Genomic DNA, 24,519 nt, shown 5'->3' with positions numbered 1-24,519 from the left:
AGTGGCAACAGGATGGTTTTGGCATGTGTGACTTCAAGTGGTTCGACACAAGTATTCGTGAGATTTGACAGTGCCATGCTCATGTTTAGTTTTTGGAAAGTGGAACATTCTCTGTTGTAGCTTCGAATTGAAGCTTCGTTCCTGTGTCCCGACATGTACATGATATGCCTAGTTTCAAAACCCGACTCGTTTAAAGATTGCATCGCAGTGGCGCGCAAACTTAGAAACTATGTGTTGTGTACGTCATACTACAATGCCGTTGAATGCGCGTTACTGCTAATGGTTGGCATGAACTGACTGAATTTTGTTTTTGAAATCGCTTTTGTAAAATACCAAATTCCATTGGAATTATATACTTTTTTTGGATCGGCAAAATAGATTTTTAGCTGTGGGATTTTGAATTCACTATAAACATATAACGTAAGTAATTTCAATAACTTAACCTTTAATAAAAATGTCTGAAGCGACCTATTTTGTATGGTATAATTTATATGTGAAGATGTTTAGAAGTTTGACAGCAGACGATTACTGTTTGATGTCTAAAAATAGAATCAAGGAAATTCCTCGGGGATTCCTTTGTTGACATAATTCATAAAGTAATTCCGGCTATATAGCCAAAAATAGTGCTAAACTGAGATTCATGGTGCTATGAATGCCAGTTTTTATCATCACGTGATACGAATTTGACCAATCCAAGGGTTTATAATAAAGGGATTTTTAGAGATTGGAATTATTATGTAGAGTTTATGTGCGTAATAGATTCATGACCAGTTTGATGTTCTTATCTTCATTATGTAGAGTTTATGTGCGTAATAGATTCATGACCAGTTTGATGTTCTTGTCTTCATTATGTAGAGTTTATGTGCGTAATAGATTCATTTGAATGTTCTTATCTCAAGCAAATGTAAACATAGCAAAATATGGCAACTTGGAACTTGGTAGTGCATCTTTGATAAACATCAAATTAGTATTTTGAGTACTCAACCCGAGTTACATGTTATTAATATGAATGTTCTTGTGTCTTTATGACTTTTTATTTAGCATTATTATATTTAATAATATGTATGAGATGTGATTTGAATAGACTTGTTTATTTATGGGGTATTTATGATGGCTGTTTTTATTTTTGTATTTTTGTTTTTTGTTATATCTATTAATTTCCATATATTTACCTTTCTAACACACAATAGCCGATCTGTATGTTTGTGCTGGGGTGTCGTTAAACATATCATTCATTCATTCATCTATGAATTAAAACTTTAATAATTGATGTACATGTAAGTGAGACTTGTTAATTTTTGTAACTGGTTTTTAATCTATTTCTCCAGCTGTTGAGCCTTTCAGTGAGGAGTACATATCGCGGAGCGTGCTGAAGCGTTTGATCCGACAGAACATCGTCGTGTCACTACAGCCGACGGACACGCCCAACGACAAGAACTACATCTACAAGGATGGTGTGGAGGCAGACTACTTCGTTCTGATCCTACAAGGTACACACACTACTTCGTACTCATCCTACAAGGTACACTCACTACTTTGTGCTGATCCTACAAGGTACATTCACTACTTTGTACTCATCCTACAAGGTACATTCACTACTTCGTACTCATCCTACAAGGTACACACACTACTTCATACTGATCCTACAAGGTACACACACTACTTTGTGCTGATCCTACACGGTACACACACTACTTCGTACTCATCCTACAAGGTACACACACTACTTCGTACTCATCCTACATGGTACACTCACTACTTTGTGCTGATCCTACACGGTACACACACTACTTCGTACTCATCCTACAAGGTACACACACTACTTCGTACTCATCCTACACGGTACACTCACATACTTTGTGCTGATCCTACAAGGTACACACACTACTTCGTACTCATCCTACAAGGTACACGCACTACTTCGTACTGATCCTACAAGGTACACTCACTACTTTGTGCTGATCCTACAAGGTACACACATTACTTCGTACTCATCCTACAAGGTACACTCACTACTTTGTGCTGATCCTACAAGGTACATTCACTACTTTGTACTCATCCTACAAGGTACATTCACTACTTCGTACTCATCCTACAAGGTACACACACTACTTCATACTGATCCTACAAGGTACACACACTACTTTGTGCTGATCCTACACGGTACACACACTACTTCGTACTCATCCTACAAGGTACACACACTACTTCGTACTCATCCTACATGGTACACTCACTACTTTGTGCTGATCCTACACGGTACACACACTACTTCGTACTCATCCTACAAGGTACACACACTACTTCGTACTCATCCTACACGGTACACTCACATACTTTGTGCTGATCCTACAAGGTACACACACTACTTCGTACTCATCCTACAAGGTACACGCACTACTTCGTACTGATCCTACAAGGTACACTCACTACTTTGTGCTGATCCTACAAGGTACACACATTACTTCGTACTCATCCTACAAGGTACACACATTACTTCGTACTTATCCTACAAGGTACACTCACTACTTCGTACTCATCCTACAAGGTACACACATTACTTCGTACTTATCCTACAAGGTACACTCACTACTTCGTACTCATCCTACAAGGTACATACATTACTTCGTACTTATCCTACAAGGTACATTCACTACTTCGTACTCATCCTACAAGGTACACACATTACTTCGTACTTATCCTACAAGGTACACTCACTACTTCGTACTCATCCTACAAGGTACACACATTACTTCGTACTTATCCTACAAGGTACACTCACTACTTGTACTCATCCTACAAGGTACATGCACTGGCAAAATATTGATATTAGTACTTACAACGAGGAGAGTGAATATACACCTGGACCATCGCCTTGATGTTACTTTTGGCAAAGACTGTTTATTGTCATAATGTTACAACATGTTCATTATATAAAATATATTTGATTATTTACATGTACCTACCACTTTTGTTGTGTTATTAAGAAGAATGTTTTGTTACTAAGGATGACTAACTGTGATTTCTGGATGACTTTTGTTGTGTTATTAAGAAGAATGTTTTGTTACTTGGGATGACAAACTCTGATTTCTCGATGACTTTTGTTGTGTTATTAAGAAGAATGTTTTGTTACTTGGGATGACAAACTGTGATTTCTCGATGACTTTTGTTGTGTTATTAAGAAGAATGTTTTGTTACTAGGGATGACAAACTCTGATTTCTCGATGACTTTTGTTGTGTTATTAAGAAGAATGTTTTGTTACTAGGGATGACAAACTCTGATTTCTCGATGACTTTTGTTGTGTTATTAAGAAGAATGTTTTGTTACTTGGGATGACAAACTGTGATTTCTCGATGACTTTTGTTGTGTTATTAAGAAGAATGTTTTGTTACTAGGGATGACAAACTCTGATTTCTCGATGACTTTTGTTGTGTTATAAGAAGAATGTTTTGTTACTAGGGATGACAAACTCTGATTTCTCGATGACTTTTGTTGTGTTATTAAGAAGAATGTTTTGTTACTTGGGATGACAAACTGTGATTTCTCGATGACTTTTGTTGTGTTATTAAGAAGAATGTTTTTTTACTTGGGATGACAAACTGTGATTTCTCGATGACTTTTGTTGTGTTATTAAGAAGAATGTTTTGTTACTAGGGATGACAAACTCTGATTTCTCGATGACTTTTGTTGTGTTATTAAGAAGAATGTTTTTTTACTTGGGATGACAAACTGTGATTTCTCGATGACTTTTGTTGTGTTATTAAGAAGAATGTTTTGTTACTTGGGATGACAAACTGATTTCTCGATGACTTTTGTTGTGTTATTAAGAAGAATGTTTTGTTACTTGGGATGACAAACTGTGATTTCTCGATGACTTTTGTTGTGTTATTAAGAAGAATGTTTTGTTACTTGGGATGACAAACTGTGATTTTTGACTTTTGTTGTGTTATTAAGAAGAATGTTTTGTTACTTGGGATGACAAACTGATTTCTCGATGACTTTTGTTGTGTTATTAAGAAGAATGTTTTGTTACTAGGGATGACAAACTCTGATTTCTCGATGACTTTTGTTGTGTTATTAAGAAGAATGTTTTGTTACTTGGGATGACAAACTGATTTCTCGATGACTTTTGTTGTGTTATTAAGAAGAATGTTTTGTTACTTGGGATGACAAACTGTGATTTCTCGATGACTTTTGTTGTGTTATTAAGAAGAATGTTTTGTTACTAGGGATGACAAACTCTGATTTCTGGATGACTTTTGTTGTGTTATTAAGAAGAATGTTTTGTTACTAGGGATGACAAACTCTGATTTCTGGATGACTTTTGTTGTGTTATTAAGAAGAATGTTTTGTTACTAGGGATGACAAACTCTGATTTCTGGATGACTTTTGTTGTGTTATTAAGAAGAATGTTTTGTTACTTGGGATGACAAACTCTGATTTCTCGATGACTTTTCAAGACCTTGCAGATCTTTTTTTTCTTTCTTGCCTCAATACTTATTTCAATTGAGTAACTTTTCGTAAAATTTCCAGGTGGACATTACTGCTTTTTGGGGGGTTTTGTACAGTATGAAAGTAATAAATGTATGATTCATTACTGACAAAGGATTAATATTAGGTGTTATGAGCTTATTAGTAGGGGTGCAACGATACGGTCAAAACCGTATTGCGATATATTGCGATATAAGAAACCGTATTGCAATATGTATTGCAATATAGTTGATATTATTTAAATTTAATATTTATGGGGTTTTTTTTTTAAATGAAAGCAGAATGCATAAACTTATTAATGATCTTTATTAGTTTGAGCTGTCAGGCTAAACCCATCATCACAAACATGAAACACGTCAGCGTTTCTTTGATGGTCAATTGCTAAATAATTGTTGCACGCGTTTTTCGTGAATAAAACTTAACATAGCTAGTTTAAGTAATACTAAGTATATAAATCGAAATATTTGTAATATTGATTCCATCATAGACCTAAATGATTATATAAACCACGACATTTATTAGTAGCATAATGTTCTTCTTGGTCATTTTAATTTTTTAACAAAATACTAGTCTACTAGAACACCGGTATGACGATGTCAAACTCTTTTTAAATTGTCACATTTGGAAATCCTTGCTATCGGGCTTTTCCGTTGCTGCTCACTTGACACGGAAATGTACATATTGAATCGCAATATTTCGGCAGATCGACCGAACCAGAGGTTATTGGTCGAGGTGTTTTGAACGTTCGGCCGAAGTATTCTGAGTTCAGGGAAAAACAGCTAAGTGCGATTCTCACTTATTGGTTTATTTCTTTGAATATGATAGCCGTAGCCGTATTCCATTGTGAATGAACAATGAATGATAATGTGTAAGTAACAAAACATTTATTTGTAATTATCGTTAACTGGTTATTTTTATTGGACTTTTAACACGTTTTGTTTAGAAGTTAGAACCAAGTATAACCATATGCCAATAAGTAAGCCGACGACGCTTGACGTGGTTGTTACATTTCCTGTCATCACCAATTAATAAAATGATGGGTGTTTTCGTTTGTTTGTTTGTTTGTTTGCCTATTTCAAGTCAAATAAGATACACGGAAAAAGAGCGTGTAAAAATCGCGATACGCAAAACTACCGGGGTTCGTATCGAGCTGATCAATTATCGCGGTATACAGGTTTATCGTTGCAGCACTACTTATTAGTTTGAAACTTGAAGAAGCAAATACATCTTGCTAAGAAGGTACATGTAGGGACAGTTGTTTCTTTTGTATCAAGTTACTTTGAAACATGCTCTCCTGTGAGGGACAGTGTATTAATGGATAGTCTGATCACTTCGGGGTGCAGTCAGTACGTGGATGTACTATTTATATTATAAACCCATTGGTCAGATTATCATTCGTTATTTTTGGTAACACATACTAATAACACCTATATGTCACATAATGTGTGTTAACAATGACTGACTGTTCGTAGGTGATGACCTGGTCCCGATCTTAGGCAGCTAAACACTTACGGTAAGCTCAGGCTCATGTGTAGTATTCTCTGTATGTATGTCTTTGTTGCAGGCTCTGCCGAGGTGTTGGTGGGAAAGGAGAAGATGTTGTTTGTTGGAGGACCCTTCAGCTACTTCGGCGTCAACGTCCTTAAAAGTAAAATGTTATCTCTTTTGTTACCTGTATAATAAAATGATGAACTATGGGCAGTATGGTTTAAATCTATTTTACTGTGTACGTTGTATTCCCAATAACTAATATAAAGTGTTATTCCTACATTTGCTTTTAAGTAAGTGCAGCAAAATGTCTTACAGAATACATGTACCTACAGAATACATTCTAAACTGGTATCTGAACACAAGGCCGTCTGATACGTGACATGATTTTAATGTTTTCATTATGTACACTATACAGCAAATCACACAAATTAAGCCACTATTCAAGAAAAAATCATAAGAACTATGTTACATTTAAGAGAGATAAGTCTTGGTCATTTCTCTTTGTAGGAAAAAAGAAATTTTAATGCAAGATTTTCAGTAATGTTTATGAAATTGAAGTAGCCTTTATTGGAAATAAAAACATACGTTATGTCATCTACTGATATCTGACTACATTTGGCAGAATGGGTTTTGTCTGGTTTTAACTTTACTTTAGTATAAATTAACCTTTACTGATGTAGACCAGTCTTGTGAATGGCAATCCTCCTACAGGCTCGTTCAGAAGGATAAACCGTCCTGGGGAGTACCGGTCCTGTTAATGAAGCATCCAACACTGATTCATGTCTTGTACAGGGATACAATTTTTTGAATTGAATAACTGTTCTATTGTCATTCTGATTTAACCATTTCTTTTCCATCTGGGTTTTTTAATATAATGTTTAAGTGAAAATATGTTTACCGTATTTTCCTGTGTAGTATGCGCACTTTTCCCCCAGAAAATACAGGTTAAAAATGGGTGTGTGCACTATACATAGCAATAGAAAAAATATCTTTTAAAAATGTCCAGCGATCACCCATAAAAAATTGCTGATTGGTAGTTTACGGTACTTTACAGGTTATTGACAGTGTTCATTACAACGAAACGCCAAAACCCTCTTAAAAATCGCTTTTCACTTGTGATGGTTGTAATAAATGTGAAATAAATCTACAAAAGTATCCATACCTCGCCAAAAAGTGCACAAAAATGACAAGACTGGACCGTAAATATTTTTAATTTCCATGAGATTTAATTCGGCCATTTCCGGCAAACCGGAAATATACCACACTATTATAAATTTATAAATCTTGCGCATTCACGTTAGCCATGAGAACGAAATGTAATATGCTATATTTTTGTTTTCATATATTTATTAGTCATTTACAGTGTATGGGGTATATAACTTTGTTTTGATTTATGCACGTGTGAGTCTGTGACATGTAAGTACGCAAGTACTAGCCTATGTTTAATGTGACATGTAGGTCTATGTACTCAAATACCTAACTTAAGTTTGTTTCTTGGTTTCTTGAATATACCGCTTCTTTCGCTTTTCGTTAATTTTGGTGACAGGGAAAGCGGTACATCTTGCATTCACTGTCAATTTTGTGGTTTAAAAAAACGGTGCGCATTATATTGTGGTTCATGGTTATTTTCTTGGAATAAACGTTCAAAGTGGGGGGTGCGCATTATACACTGGTGCGCCTAATACATGGAAAAATACGATATTCCTTTCCATTTTTAATTGTAATGTTTTCAAAGTGAGAAATAATGTTACTACCGTACAGTGTAAAAACATGTGTTTGTAAAGTGTAGACATCACTGAGTCAGCCCTATCTCCACTAGGTCATGGGAAATAATGTTATTAAAACAAAATGTAAAACATTTGTTGTATTTGCAGACATCACTGAGGCAGCCCTGTCTCCACTAGGTCATGGGAAATAATGTTATTAAAACAAAGTGTAAAAGATCTCTTGTATTTGCAGACATCACCGAGGCAGCCCTGTCTCCACTAGGTCATGGGAAATAATGTTATTAAAACAAAGTGTAAAAGATCTGTTGTATTTGCAGACATCACCGAGTCGGCCCTGTCTCCACTCTGTCACGGAGCTAACGACACAGTGTACATGAAGCTAGAACCATACAAACCGGACTTCACCCTGCAGGCGACCACCTTCGTCCAGTTCCTGCGCATCCGACGTGTGCACTACATTGTGGCACGGAGGACCACGGTGATGGTGCACAAACAGGAGGAGCGTGAAGACGGGAAGCTGGAGGAACACTTCCAGAAGGAGTGGTGTCGCGCGACCTCCATCGTTGTCGGTAACGCAGGTACTGGCGTCGTCGACGGGCCCAGCGACAGGCAGCAGCACAAGACTGACGGTGACCAGACTGCATCTCACAGCGACTTCTTCATCGCCCAGAACAGGGAGAACACTGCATCCAAGACGGACAGTCTCGATGACAGAACGAAAGATGCCAATTCACACTGTGCAAGCACTGGCGTTAAGAAAGATGTAAAATTACACTGTGCCAGTGTTGATGACACCATGATGCAAGACATAACTTCACACAGTGCCAGCGCGGATGACAGGACAAACGATGTAACTAAGCACAGTGCTGGTAATGATCCTGTGAGGAAGGTTTGTGGGGTAGATGGTGCACAGATTGAGGTGGTTGTGCCCGATGTGATAGTGGTTTCTCCGAACCACAGCGAAGGTGAGAATGCCGATGAACAGACGCCACTTGTACACGGAGATGGGAATGAAGCGTTGGTCACCGATAAACCTGTCAGCTAGCACTAGGAAAGGAGTGTAGGCAGTATATCGTCATTGAATTTATGGGTAAATATCTCATCAGTACAGTGTATGAATAGATATCTTAGAGCCATAAGTCTCCTATAATAATGATCCTAAATATAGAAGCATGAAGTCATCCATGAAATGTAGGAATAAATCTTTAGGAGCCACGAATCACCCATAAAGAGGATGAACAAATACCAAGGACTCGTGAATTCCCTTTTAACTGTATGAACAAATATCTAGGAATCAAGAATCACCTGTTAATAGTATGAACAAATATCTAGGAATCAAGAATCACCTGTTAATAGTATGAACAAATATCTAGGAATCAAGAATCACCTGTTAATAGTATGAACAAATATCTAGGAATCAAGAATCACCTGTAAACAGTTTGAACAAATATCTAGGAATCAAGAATCACCTGTTAATAGTAGGAACAAATCTAGGTATCAAGAATCGCCTGTTAACAGTATGAACAATACCTAGGAATCATGAGTCGCCTGTTAACAGTATGAACAATACCTAGGAATCAGAGTCGTCTGTTAATAGTATGATCAATAAGTTGCCCATAAACAGTAGAAGCTGTGAGTCACCCAACAAGAATTTAAACAAATATTTAGGAGTCATGCATAGAAAAGTACCTAGTAGCTGTGAGTCGTTGTAATAAATATATAATATGAACAAACATCTAGGAGCCATGATTCACGTTAATGTATTTGTAACAACATTGAGGAGCAGTTTATCACCCATATAATGTGGGGATAACATCTAGGAGCCATGATTCACGTTAATGTATTTGTAACAAAATTGAGGAGCAGTTTATCACCCATATAATGTGGGGATAACATCTAGGAGCCATGATTCACGTTAATGTATTTGTAACAACATTGAGGAGCAGTTTATCACCCATATAATGTGGGGATATAAGAGTGATAATCCACCCATAAATCTATAAATGATAAGAACTATGTATGAGGTGTGTGTGTTTAATAATGTATACAGCAGCCAGGAGTCTCGTATAATAAGCAACCAATAACACGTACAAGAACCATCATGCTGGTCATGGGTCGCCCAATATGTGTAGGAGCCAGTATGTGTTAGAGCTCATTGTGTGTAGGAGCCAACATATTGGAGAACAGTTGCCTCAGGTGTGTGTGTGTGTGTCAGTCACGGAATATTGTTAATTAATGACTGGACCACTAAAAATAACTTGCACAGTTGTAAATTATTTTGCAGATATATACATCTTTGTTATGTTTTCAGGTTTGCTTTTAGTTCTTTGTTAACTCGAGAGATTTGGTTGCTTGGTCCATAATGTTTCGGACATGCATTTCTTAGGCCTGTGAAATGACAAATGTATTTTCATTTTCTCTCTTTGTTTGTCTATTACTATGTCTTTGTTTCACATATGATTTTTTTCACACTTTTTTCACAGTTCCACTAAGATCTATGTTTAAAATTCTGTTTCAGAATTCATTAAAGTGAAGTTTACGTTTCATAGCAGGATTTATCGGGGCATTCTGTGGTACCTGACATAGGTCCCTTCCCAAAAACAAGTAACACAGTGCTGATAAAAATTATTTTAATATTGGTGGATTGCATCATTCAGAGGTATACAAAACATCCCAGTTATGATTAAATTGAGCTAAGTTCCACAATACAATCAGACGTGGGATACCATCAGACGTGGAGTACCATCAGCTATTTGATACCATCGGACGTGGAGTACCATCAGATACGGGATACCATCAGACGTGGAGTACCATCAGCTATTTGATACCATCAGACGTGGGATACCATCAGCTATTTGATACCATCAGACGTGAGATACCATCAGACGTGGGGTACCATCAGACGCGGGATACCATCAGACGTGGTGGTGGGATCCTGACAAAACATCCTTAATAAATCCCTGCATGTTAAAGATCCTGTTTTGTTCTCAACTCGGAATCTGTTTGAATGATAGATTTTACATGTGAAACCATGTTCAACATGACTGAGTGTTTATTGTAAACCTTGTTTAATGACCGGACAGAGGTCGGACCTAGAGTTCTTGCTAGCAATAACCATAAACTGTTATTTAGTGATTGTTGTTTTGTTTAGATAGCTGAGTTATGCACAAAATTAGTCCATCCCCTTAATCTTTTGGCAGTGGTCTGCAGTTTACCAATGTTATCCCTCAATCATACATGGAAGATGTTGATTATTCCCCCTTGCATGCTCTCCCCACCCACCGAGTCCATTGTCCGACTCAGATTCTCTGTGTAGCCTAAGACTTGTAAAAGAAGAATCACTACAAGTAAGGCTTCAAGGGCTGTTCTTAATTAGCAACATTATGATGAGCATACACCCTTCTCAACCCCACACCCCTTCTTAAAAGCATACATAAAATTGTAGATTTTTTGTCATGAATGTTTTTAATCAACATTAATAACTAAGAGCTGTTCCTGGATTGATCACATATGGGGGGAGGGGGTGCAGGAAGAGACTAATTGTTTTATGCCTAGTGGGTCTGCTGTACATTGATATCTCTAGGCACGTATCTCTCGTTAATGAACTGGATGTAGCTCGGATGGTAGAGTGCTTGCCTCAGGTGCTGGGGTTGAAAGGCTGCATCCCCTGTTCTCTGCTGACTGAGCTTTCTCCCTCCACAACCGCTGCTCCATGATTGCTGTATCAAAGGCTGTGGTATGTGCTGTCTTGTCTGTGGAAAAATACATATAAAATAACCTTTTGCTGGTAATGAAAAAATGTTGGGTGTTTCCTCTGATGACTACGAGTCATAATTACCAAATGTTTGACATCCAATAGCTGCTGATTCACTATTCAATATGGTCTAATTTTAAACTTGTTTAAATGGCATTTTATTTTTTGATGGGCATACCAAAACATTTCTTCCTGACCCCCTCATGTCATCAGTTCTAAAACAGCCATATTAATAAAATAGAAATTTAATTATTTATTACTGAATCGGTGAAGACCTTACTATAAGGAGTGAGGCTGGTTATTTGATTGTTGAGGGATTCTCGTGTTTTATACGATATGTTGTGACAGCCATCTTCTGTGAGGCGAGCCCATTTTACAAACAGCAGGATTCATTGCTAGATTTTAGTTAGTTCCCTACTGGTCCAACAGAAGGCGACTGTAGGTTTCATCTCCATGCTTCTGTCTGTCTGTCTGTTTGCCCCACATATGGTTTTCAGTGTTTGTTTCATCTCCATGCTTCTGTCTGTCTGTCTGTTTGCCCCACATATGGTTTTCAGTGTTTCACAAAGCTTCAACATAATAAGCTAAAATGCTGTGTATAGCTTTATCATGTACAGTTACAAACCAAGTTTGATGTTCATGAGGATTTAACTATTTTTGACAAGAATTATGACCAGTTTACTTTTCACTTTCATGGGAATTTATTCAAGGGCCATAACTGTCACAAATGGAATTTATCCATGTTTGACACAGTTATGGCCCTTGAATTTAGCATATTTGTTTGGCCCAGTAGGGGACATGTATTGCTTTAGCATTACTCTCATAATGCTTGTTGTTTTTGTGTACATTTACTATTTTGGTGCAAGGTTTGTGCTAATTATTTTAACCATTATGTGTATTGCAAGGCATTAAGGTACTTAAGATTAAATGTAGAGAAATATTCATAGTAGTTACTTCCCTTCCTGTATTGTATTAAAATTGGGTTTCATCAGTGTATGACATCAACTTTTTACTTCACAATTATTGACAATTTCACGAGTGTACAAACCATATACTGTGGGGATAGTACTAACTAAAAATACACTTTGCAGAATCATAATTTTTTGTCTATAATTTTAAGATGGGCGGGGATAGCAAAAACGGTATTGCTATGTTTGATAATTATGAATGATCTTTTTTTGTTATTAGCTATTGTTTGAACTACTTTTTAATACAAGTAGCTAGTATTTTCTTAAAAATAATTTATATATGCATTATTAAGTTAAAGTTAGTTATTCATTCATCTAAATTCCAACTAGGTTTGGCTCGTGTTTGTCTATCAGAACGTTTACTCAGTCTGATTAGAATATTTCCATATATACTGAACAAAAAAAGAAACTTCCGATTTGTACATATAGTATTTGTTGTGTTAAAGAAATCATTGTGTAATGAAATTATATAGGTAGTATTAGCCTTGAGCTGTATTATCAGGATTCATGAATTTTATCGATTATTTTTGCACTGTTGATCGTCGACAACGTGAAATTCAATTTGCACATGCATACATGGTTCGACATGTCCCGTGTAGTATTCGGTCAATTTGTTTTACTTGTCTTACTGACATTGTTGTTAAGTGAACGAAAACGCTTCAAAATTTGTAAAAAAATTAAAGTTTTTTACATTGTAGCATTTTTAGTATGCCAAGAATACCCAATAATTTACGCGAACGGGTGATTGGCATGCTTGATGCTGGCATGTCGACAGAAGACGTTGCAAGGCATGTTGGGAGTTTTACTCGAGCGATACGAAATCTTCGCATAAGATTTTGAACGACAGGAAGCACCAACGACTTGCGTCGGATGCGTTTTAACACAACGTCATCGTCTAAATCGTCTTAATTGGGCACATGTACACACTCGTTGGATACGGCGACGCTGGAATACCGTTCCTTTTTCGGATGAATTCCGATTTTCTTTACAACGTGGTGATGGCAGGGTGCGCGTCTACCGTTGGAGAAATGAACGCTATGCTGACTGTTGTGTTATTGAACGAGATCGTTTCGGGGGTGGGGGTTCTGTCATGGTCTGGGCAGCCATTGCCCATGGTTATCCTTCACCACTAGTCGTCAATGATGGCAATTTAAATGCTCAACGTTACCGCGATGACATTCTCGCTCATCACGTCATTCTTCTGTTCCATAACAACGCCAACATCTCGATTTTTCAGCATGATAATGCCATCTCTCATACAGCTAGAGACACTGTAAATTTTCTTAGGACAAATAACATTGATTTCATTGATGACTGGCCCACTAAAAGTCCGGATCTCAACCCCATCGAGCATGCCTGGGATAGTCTGGACAGATGATTGAGGCGTCGTCCCAACCCACCCGCTAATGTCAACGAACTTCATCAAGCGCTCATTCAGGAATGGAACAATATTCCACAGGCAGAAATCAACACTTTAGTCAATTCTATGCGCCTGCGATGCACTGCAGTGGTCAATTCAAGAGGTGGTCATACCAGTTATTAAGTGGGTGTTTTTATTTTTAACCCCTACCACACTTGGTCAAAATTTCTCCCAGTTTCTGTTAACCTATGGCCATGATTTTTGCACCAAACGATGCATCATGGAACACTCTTTAAACACATATATAACAATTATTCTCCCGGTTTGTTTTCATCAAGTTATGTTCAAGCAAAGTTAGCGGAAGTTTCTTATTTTGTTCAGTATATATGACTTGTTACTGTGGTAATATTCTCCATAGTCAGCCCTAGTGTACTTTCTTTGAGAATAGATTATCTTCTTCCTAGTTTAGTGTTAGATGAATTACACATTATTCTATATACACATTTCCATTACTTTTCAATCTTTCCATTATTCTTGGAAAATATTTCTTATCATACTCAGTCTTGATAGTATATTTCTTATAATGAAATTACTAATTCTTTCTAATATATTTCATCAGGACAGATTACTCATTCTAAGTAGATATTTCCACTTTGCTAGTTACGTGTTCAAGCCTCTTGCAGTGAACGAGTGATTCGTTTTGTAGTGCCTACTTCACTGACTGGAGAACTGTAACTTAAATAAAATTAAAACTCAGGAAAGGACAACATTAAAGCGATATTTAGGTGAAGGCTTTTGGGCTGCTATGTCTGTTCAATGATATTTAAATGTACACTATTGCTCAATATGAACATACGTGTTGGTATATTACTTCAATAAAACAGTAAATATGTAAAGACTATATAATTCCCTGAGCCCGCCCTCTGATGAGCAAATAGTTACCTACTACTTTAACACATGGGCGTCATTTGCAAGGAAAAAGTGGGGGGGGGGGACAATTGGGTTCTACCAATATTTCGTGCGACTAATCGCGAGTGCCCTAGGCGTGAAGCGACTCTAGGGGGGTCTGGGAGCATGCCCCCCAGAAAAGTTTGAAAAATGAAGGTCATTGTGGCTGTCTGAGAACATTATTTAGAGTAGTGCACCACCATGTACACTTATGTGATTTTTGTCATCCCAAAAAGTGGGGGGGACATCAGATATTCTGTCCCCGCCACTGCTAAAAGTGGCGGGGACATGTCCCCCCTGTCCCCCACCAAATGACGCCCATGCTTTAACATGCCACTTCAGGTGTCACCTGGTACTCAGTAGATTAGATTGCCAGTGATTACCTGGTAGGGGTGCCGCCATCTCAACAAACAAACATTACCAGTGATTACCTGGTAGGGGTGCCGTCATCTCAACAAACAAACATTACCAGTGATTACCTGGTAGGGGTGCCGCCATCTCAACAAACAAACATTACCAGTGATTACCTGGTAGGGGTGCCGCCATCTCAACAAACAAACATTACCAGTGATTACCTGGTAGGGGTGCCGCCATCTCAACAAACAAACATTACCAGTGATTACCTGGTAGGGGTGCCGCCATCTCAACAAACAAACATTACCAGTGATTACCTGGTAGGGGTGCCGCCATCTCAACAAACAAACATTACCAGTGATTACCTGGTAGGGGTGCCGCCATCTCAACAAACAAACATTACCAGTGATTACCTGGTAGGGGTGCCCCCATCTCAACAAACAAAGATTACCAGTGATTACCTGCCGCTATCTCAACAAACAAACATTACCAGTGATTACCTGGTAGGGGTGCCCCCATCTCAACAAACAAAGATTACCAGTGATTACCTGGTAGGGGTGCCGCCATCTCAACAAACAAACATTACCAGTGATTACCTGGTAGGGGTGCCGCCATCTCAACAAACAAACATTACCAGTGATTACCTGGTAGGGGTGCCGCCATCTCAACAAACAAACATTACCAGTGATTACCTGGTAGGGGTGCCCCCATCTCAACAAACAAAGATTACCAGTGATTACCTGCCGCTATCTCAACAAACAAACATTACCAGTGATTACCTGGTAGGGGTGCCCCCATCTCAACAAACAAAGATTACCAGTGATTACCTGGTAGGGGTGCCGCCATCTCAACAAACAAACATTACCAGTGATTACCTGGTAGGGGTGCCGCCATCTCAACAAACAAACATTACCAGTGATTACCTGGTAGGGGTGCCGCCATCTCAACAAACAAACATTACCAGTGATTACCTGGTAGGGTGCCGCCATCTCAACAAACAAACATTACCAGTGATTACCTGGTAGGGGTGCCGCCATCTCAACAAACAAACATTACCAGTGATTACCTGGTAGGGGTGCCGCCATCTCAACAAACAAACATTACCAGTGATTACCTGGTAGGGGTGCCCCCATCTCAACAAACAAAGATTACCAGTGATTACCTGCCGCTATCTCAACAACAAACATTACCAGTGATTACCTGGTAGGGGTGCCCCCATCTCAACAAACAAAGATTACCAGTGATTACCTGGTAGGGGTGCCGCCATCTCAACAAACAAACATTACCAGTGATTACCTGGTAGGGGTGCCGCCATCTCAACAAAGAAACATTACCAGTGATTACCTGGTAGGGGTGCCGCCATCTCAACAAACAAACATTACCAGTGATTACCTGGTAGGGGTGCCCCCATCTCAACAAACAAAGATTACCAGTGATTACCTGCCGCTATCTCAACAAACAAACATTACCAGTGATTACCTGGTAGGGGTGCCCCCATCTCAACAAACAAAGATTACCAGTGATTACCTGGTAGGGGTGCCGCCATCTCAACAAACAAACATTACCAGTGATTACCTGGTAGGGGTGCCGCCATCTCAACAAACAAACATTACCAGTGATTACCTGGTAGGGGTGCCGCCATCTCAACAAACAAACATTACCAGTGATTACCTGGTAGGGGTGCCCCCATCTCAACAAACAAAGATTACCAGTGATTACCTGGTAGGGGTGCCGCCATCTCAACAAACAAAGATTACCAGTGATTACCTGGTAGGGGTGCCGCCATCTCAACAAACAAACATTACCAGTGATTACCTGGTAGGGGTGCCGCCATCTCAACAACAAACATTACATATTATTAACATCACAGGGTATAGGGATGCATTTGTTTTACCAGTCTGATGACAAGTCCTAATATTAGTCTTTGTTTAATGGTATGGACAGCATGTAATGGATGACAACCCATGTCACCTTAATGGCATTTTTGTTTCAACCAAAGTTGGTTCATACAGCCGAGTTGTTAGCAGTAGTGTATACCTTTGTATATGTAGTTGGGCTTATTGGTTCCTCATTTCACTTTGTCACCAAACAGGACATCAAAAAATGTCGCATCGTTTACAGTTACCAGTCAAGTGTTGTCTAGTTGGACTTTTCTTTATTTATAACAATGTATATTATGTATATGCAAAGTAGTGTGTGCCTGTGTGCATGTGTGTGTACATGTTCAAACATGTTTACACATAAATATGCTGTTTTGTTGTATAAGCTTAGAGCAGCATGTTTGCAAGTGCATGCAGATAGATATTTATGCAGATTTACGTACTATTAATTGCAATATGTGATACTAGCTGTCATTTGTTTACACTCTAGCAAATCCTGCAACATATGGCACAGCAGATTGTAAAAGTGCATTGACATTATTTCTAAAAAAAAATTCAATCGTTTCTTATTTATTTTTTAATCTTTGTAATGTTTATTTTTTAAAATATGCATGCTGGATGCAGTATTTAAATCACCATGGTAACAGTCAGTACACACGTGGCTATTGCACTGTATTTATATCTCTATAGATGTCTTTGTATCTGTATTTCTCTCTTTCTCTGCCTACTTCTATTTCTCCCTATGTCTGTTTCTCATTCCATCCCCCTCCCCCCCTCCCCTCTCTCTCTCTCTCTCTCTCTCTCTCTCTCTCTCTCTCTCTCTCTCTCTCTCTCTCTCTCTCATGTTCCCGCCCCTCCGGCTATCCCCATATATATATAGGAATACAATTTTTTTCACCCACATCACCTTCCCATCCTTCCTCAAATGGTTGCCAATTAAAACGTGTATTTGAGAGATGTGGCTGAATAAGAAGATGTAGCTGTTTGTAATCTAACTAACCGACACAACTGGTGCATACCATTATCATGTCTCATACAGCCCATCATTCACTATGGAGTCCACCAACCGATGTGATCAACTCATCAACTTGCTCATTCTCCTCACTGTTCAAGTGATGGTGTGAGCATATCCTCAAACTCAATCTGAGACTGTCCCGTCTTCTACACCGCTCACACGAGTACACTGTATCCATGTTCAGAAAATCTACCTGCTTCATCAATTGTCCATAGAGGACATGAAACTCATAATTCTTGCATGGAAGTGTATGTCATGGTGTGTACATCATGGTTTGTTGAGTACAACAATTGCAAGCAGTCTAGCACATGCAGGTACAACTGTATGCCAGGAATGGAATATCAGCCTACCACCTACCATGCTATTAAGTCTGTCTGGAATTGGCAAGTTGATGAGTTGAACAGTCAGTTGCTAAACTTTGGCTGACAAAACTGTCCATAGGCAATGGTGGGATTACTACAATCAGTATTCATATTGCTGTTGTTTTTGTGTGTGTGCTTTTTTCTTAATTTATTTGTCCAGTCGGTGATATGTGTTTACCGTACTTGTTTGTGTATATACACATAACAATAAGCTAGTTAAGCCTTCACTTACATTAATGATCACCTGCTTTAAGAGAGCACCGTGCTATTCTCCACAAGTAGCTATCTAATATAGTACATATGGACTGAGCTCAGTTTGTCTAGATGTCTCTAACTAACACAGCCCTTATAAGTACACCAACTAACAGCAGTTCCCATTGGCAGTATAGCTGACTGTACTGTCCATGTGCTTTTGGTCAGCCTCATAGTTGTAATAGCCGACTACTGTCCATGTGCTGTTGGTCAGCCTCATGGTTGTAGTAGCTCAAACTTCACTTTATTTCCTAATGATTAATATACAGTTCTTCTTAGGACAAAAAAAATACAAATATTAGGACATGCAAAACACATTGCGTTTATACACGCTGGTATTTTTCATGTGGCCTATGCCTAGCGGCTAGAGCTCATTTACTACAGCAGTATTTAGTCTCTATGATACATATTTTGCTTTGTTGTAGTTATGATTTCAGTGTAGTGCTCACCCTGTTATAGTTGTAGTGATAGTTTTACTTAGTGGCCTGTTCTGTATCACGGAGCAAATTGGCGCTCTGTTGTATCAATCATAGTAGAAAATAAAAAAAATTCTGATTTCAACACACTTTTTTTAGTGTGAGATGCAAAATTTATTAATGGCATAAGAAATTAAAATAGAGTGTGTAAAAATTTTAAATTGTTACTTGTGTAATTATTGTTGTTTGATGTCATGAAACTGTATGCAAGAATTAGTCCTGATTGTTTTTTGTTTTGTTTTTTAATGCATTTTACGATACATTGATACAATAATAATAGGAAGAGACATTGTTTTATTCCATGCAAGTAGTCTACCACATATAACAGAACATCATTGTACATTTGTAATATATACGTGTGTGTGTGTGTGTGTGTGTGCATGCCTCTATCTCTCTCTCTCTCTGTGTGTGTGTGTGTGTGTGCATGTCTCTCTCTCTCTCTCTCTCTCTCTCTCTCTCTCTCTCTCTCTCTCTCTCTCTCTCTCTCTCTCTCTCTCTCTCTCTCTCTCTGTGTGTGTGTGTGTGTGTATTGTGTGTGTATCAAGAAGGATATATGTTACATTATGCAGTAGTATAAAGCACCATTACACTTGTAGCATGTACGTGTGATGTAATGTGTGTTTCCATTTCTTATAAATAGGAAAGTTTATATTGACCTTATTGCACATGCAGCATTCATGTTATTTCTACTGTTGTGGAGTCTATAATACATATATAAACTATCTATAAACTATAATACACACTGCTTTCTATAATTATGCACTATTTATTAAATAGTATGTTATTATGACTTTATATGTTTGATATTATTACATACATAGTTTGTTGTGTTTGTATTTGATCATGTCAGTGTAGTGGAGACCATAAACACTATAACTGTTGTACTCACATGAACAGATCTTGCCACTGTGTACTCACGTGAACAGTTCTTGTCACTGTGTACTCATGTGGACAGTCTTGTCACTGTGTACTCATGTGAACAGTTCTTGTCACTGTGTACTCACGTGGACAGTTCTTGTCACTGTTTACTCACATTTGACAGTCTTGTCACTGTGTACTCACGTGGACAGTCTTGTCACTGTGTACTCATGTGAACAGTTCTTGTCACTGTGTACTCACGTGGACAGTTCTTGTCATTGTTTACTCATGTTTGACAGTCTTGTCACTGTGTACTCACGTGAACAGGTCTTGTCACTGTGTCTCACGTGGACAGTTCTTGTCACTGTTTACTCACGTTTGACAGTATTGTTACTGTGTACTCACGTGAACAGTTCTTGTCACTGTGTACTCACGTGGACAGTTCTTGTCACTGTTTACTCACGTTTGACAGTTCTTGTCACTGTTTACTCATGTTTGACATTCTTGTTACTGTGTACTCACATGAACAGTTCTTGTCACTGTGTACTCATGTGGACAGTCTTGTCACTGTGTACTCATGTGAACAGTTCTTGTCACTGTGTACTCACGTGGACAGTTCTTGTCACTGTTTACTCACATTTGACAGTCTTGTCACTGTGTACTCACGTGGACAGTCTTGTCACTGTGTACTCATGTGAACAGTTCTTGTCACTGTGTACTCACGTGGACAGTTCTTGTCATTGTTTACTCATGTTTGACAGTCTTGTCACTGTGTACTCACGTGAACAGGTCTTGTCACTGTGTCTCACGTGGACAGTTCTTGTCACTGTTTACTCACGTTTGACAGTATTGTTACTGTGTACTCACGTGAACAGTTCTTGTCACTGTGTACTCACGTGGACAGTTCTTGTCACTGTTTACTCACGTTTGACAGTTCTTGTCACTGTTTACTCATGTTTGACATTCTTGTTACTGTGTACTCACATGAACAGTTCTTGTCACTGTGTACTCACGTGAACAGTTCTTGTCACTGTTTACTCACGTTTGACAGTCCTGTCACTGTGTACTCACGTGAACAGTTCTTGTCACTGTGTACTCACGTGGACAGTCTTGTCACTGTGTACTCACGTGGACAGTCTTGTCACTGTGTACTCACGTGAACAGGTCTTGTCACTGTGTACTCACGAGGACAGTTCTTGTCACTGTGTACTCATGTTAACAGGTCTTGTCACCAGTTATTTGTAGTCTTGATCATTTGAAAAAATTTTCTTCTTCTTCATATGTGATTTATAAAGTTAAATTTGCTGTGGTATTAAAGGCTGGTACACAACTACCATGTAACATACTTGGTAAAAAGAAACGAAACGACACAAACTAGTAACTACTGGTACCAGTAAGAATATATGCTAATCATATGAACTTGATTTTAGATTATAATTTAAATGTTCTGGTTTAAATTATATTACATTTTTTAAATAAATACTTTTAATTTAGTTTCATTTTTTGTTTGTTTATTGTTATAGAACAAACTAAAAAAGAAAGATCATTTAAGTTAATTTGTTTGTATATTTCTTTTTGTTAAAGTTATATGTCACTCCCTTATTCCTCCCCACCAAAAAAAGAAAAGAAAAAAGAAAAGATTTTTAACAGTTGTCATCAATACACTTGCGTAGATCAATGGTGTTTTGTTTATCAAATTCTACACAGCTTGAGTTTAGAGTGGAAGCTTTATATGCGCTCTATAACTGGCCACAGATCACAGTTATATTCCCATTTGATTGGCCACAGATCACAGTTATATTCCCATTTGATTGGCCAAAATCCAGATATATATCTGCACAAGCAGTCTGTGGGTGTGTTGTTTGACTGTGGTTATTGTATGACAATGACCGACTTTTATTCTCATAAACCGTAAGCTTACAGTGAAGAGAAGAATGAAATACAAATAAAAAGTGCACATGCGTGGTTGATCTAACTCGGAGGACATACTTTCTCGCATAGGTTTTACTAACTGATATAATTCCTTTAAAACAAATATACCTTTGCTGTTGAACAATTCATTATATGCTAACATAATTAGGATGTTTCCTATATTTGTCTGGTATATTTTTTCTCACACTTAATAATATAGAATCTGTACATTTAAATATATCAAGAAATGCGTCTCCAGTCTCGTTAAGATTACATATATGACATTCTATTTTCTCTAAGAATCATCTTCCTGTTTCGATTGGAAGTTTCGTATATTATATGTTCTAACTTTGCAAAGTACATTTGCATTCTTTTGGGACAGCTTAGTAAGATAACTTTCGAAATTCAATACATTTTTAAACAGTTTATAATTATTACCCTTAGGATACATTTCAATTTAATTTTTCCATTTTTGCCTATTGATATTAATAAAAGTGCGATAGTCACTTTTTAATGCTAAATATATACATAGTGTAATTAATTGTGGTCTGTGGCCAGCAATAGGGCACAACTCAGGAGACATTTTGTATGTTAAAGTGGGAAGGGGTGGGTGGGTAGTTTTGTAGTTTAGAACTCTCCCACAATGATCACATTAACAGAATTTTTTTTTTTTAAATGATGACCAGTAATTTATTATTACTTTATTTTGTTGATTTTTTAAATTGACAAGAACAAAAACATTTGTTGTAATTTTTAATCAGGAACAGTAAATCATTGTGAACATTTGATTTGTTGTTTCATAATTAGCCGTGAATTACTTGTGGATAACATTATACAGGTATATATGCCTTTCAGGAAATTTATTTTATTGCGTTTTGTGATAACCTACATAATAATGCAAGTTGCTTTGTTGAATTATAATTTGATGTAATTACAGTGAATTTTGTTTTGTTTTTGAATAATAAATCTTTATATATATATATGTTTCGAATTTTTGTTAAATGATGTACACCGTAAAACTGTAATTTTTTCTTTCAATAATTGATCTATGGAATGCCATACCATTAGAAATTCAAAATAGTGACCGAATGTCATCTACACCGTTCATACCACGTATAAAGCGGTTCTGTGCTTCACACTTGCATGGGCGTCAAACATGATCACTGATATTCTTGGTATCCAGTTACGTCTAATTCATTCTATTCGTCTGTTCAGGACGGGTTATGGTTAGCCGTTGAAAGTCACATTGGGTGAAAGCTGGTGTCAGGATGCGAACTCAGTACCTACCAGCCTAAAGTCTTGTTGGCCTAACTACACCAGTGCAGTACAATATAGACTGCATGTTGTGCAACCACAGTTTATCAACTCGAAGATTTCTGGAATAGCAAGACCAACAGCAGATGACAGTGCATCTGGTATAAGGGTCTTTGTGGCTTTATCCTCATTCCATTTCTACTCATTAGTGTCTAATGTTGTATTGTAGCCTCTGAGACTCTGTGCTGTCAAAGATTGCAGGCTTCGAGATTCAGTGGTGTCAAAGGTTGCAGTCTCTGAGACGCACTGTATTTTGTATTTGGGTGGGGGGGGGGGGGGGACCTGTGTAGTGGGATATGACACAGGAACCTTTTTAATGTTGTTAATAAGCAAAAAGGTATCCCCCCCCCCCCCGGCTACGCCACTGCTCAGTGGTGTGAAAGATATTCCTGCATGCTGAAGTACGTGATCTGAATACAACTGAATATGTCCCTGTTGAAAGGTAAAATAAAGAAACTAAACATACCAGAGGTTGAAGAAAAATGCAGTGTTACCTATGTGTATTTGTGTTCACTTTCAATTACCCGTTCTCTGATTTTGACTCCTTGCAGAAACGTGTCTGTAGCCAAGACGTTAAGTTGTCAAGCGAACAAGCCCTTTCCATTAGGCCAGCCATGAAGACAATTTACCATCCCTTATCGACAGGAACTCCTGCCGACCCAAACACAATACTGATGGCAATTGTGAATGCTTAAGAGCTGACGAATATCTGTGATATTACTTGTGACACACTTGACAAATGATCGACACTTATTGTACAAGGTTGCTACAGGGATCAAATGAGTAACAACTGGCAGACGTAATAATGGGGAAACAAATGCCGATAATGTCAGAAGGCGGTGCCGCTAATATAAAAGTCGTATGTGATGACACAGATGTCTTCATGTTATTCCTGCATTTTTATCATAAGCTTGGTCTGAACTGCCATCTATAGTTAACAATGGGACCCACCTGTTCCGACAAAGCCCTGGTTGATCCAACAGCATCTGCAAGAAGCACGCTAACGTTGCCACACAGTTTCTGGTAATGCATTGTCTTCTTGATGTGATACTGTCACTCAGCTGCTTGGTACTGGCAGAGTAACTACCATCAAGACCGTCCGTGCCAAGCATATTCTCCAAAATATTGGCGACCTACATGCTGCCATGCCAGACGTGATCACCAAAGCGGCCACATTCATAGTCAAATGCTATACTATATAGATGCACCAGTGATAATAATGGAGACATGTCCGAAGTTCAAACTGAAGTATTTGGCAAAAATAATTTTGACCTAAGCACCTGGCTAAAACTATCGTTCTGCCAATAAGCTAGGTATATATGGTGTCTCTCCTCAGCCAGGTAGCTATCGGCCAGTC

The 24,519-nt window shown here is 38.0% G+C and overlaps 1 protein-coding gene across 1 annotated transcript in view; it reads left to right on the top strand.

Moving 5' to 3' along the window:
* Positions 1-12,915, top strand: part of LOC121384523 (metal transporter CNNM4-like) — a 36,493-nt gene extending 23,578 nt beyond the window's left edge. Inside the window, exons 4-6 of the mRNA XM_041514951.1 lie at positions 1,329-1,490; positions 6,057-6,140; positions 8,028-12,915. Of these exons, the coding sequence (XP_041370885.1) occupies positions 1,329-1,490; positions 6,057-6,140; positions 8,028-8,755 (974 nt within the window). The 3' untranslated portion in view covers positions 8,756-12,915. The remainder of the gene's footprint in view (positions 1-1,328; positions 1,491-6,056; positions 6,141-8,027) is intronic.
* The last annotated feature ends 11,604 nt before the right edge of the window (positions 12,916-24,519 follow it).

The sequence above is a fragment of the Gigantopelta aegis genome, chromosome 10 (genome assembly GCF_016097555.1).
Source record: "Gigantopelta aegis isolate Gae_Host chromosome 10, Gae_host_genome, whole genome shotgun sequence".
Classification (NCBI taxonomy): Eukaryota; Metazoa; Mollusca; class Gastropoda; order Neomphalida; family Peltospiridae; genus Gigantopelta; species Gigantopelta aegis.
Note: the sequence above shows the minus strand (reverse complement) of the source record. Positions and strands in the feature narration are given on the sequence as shown.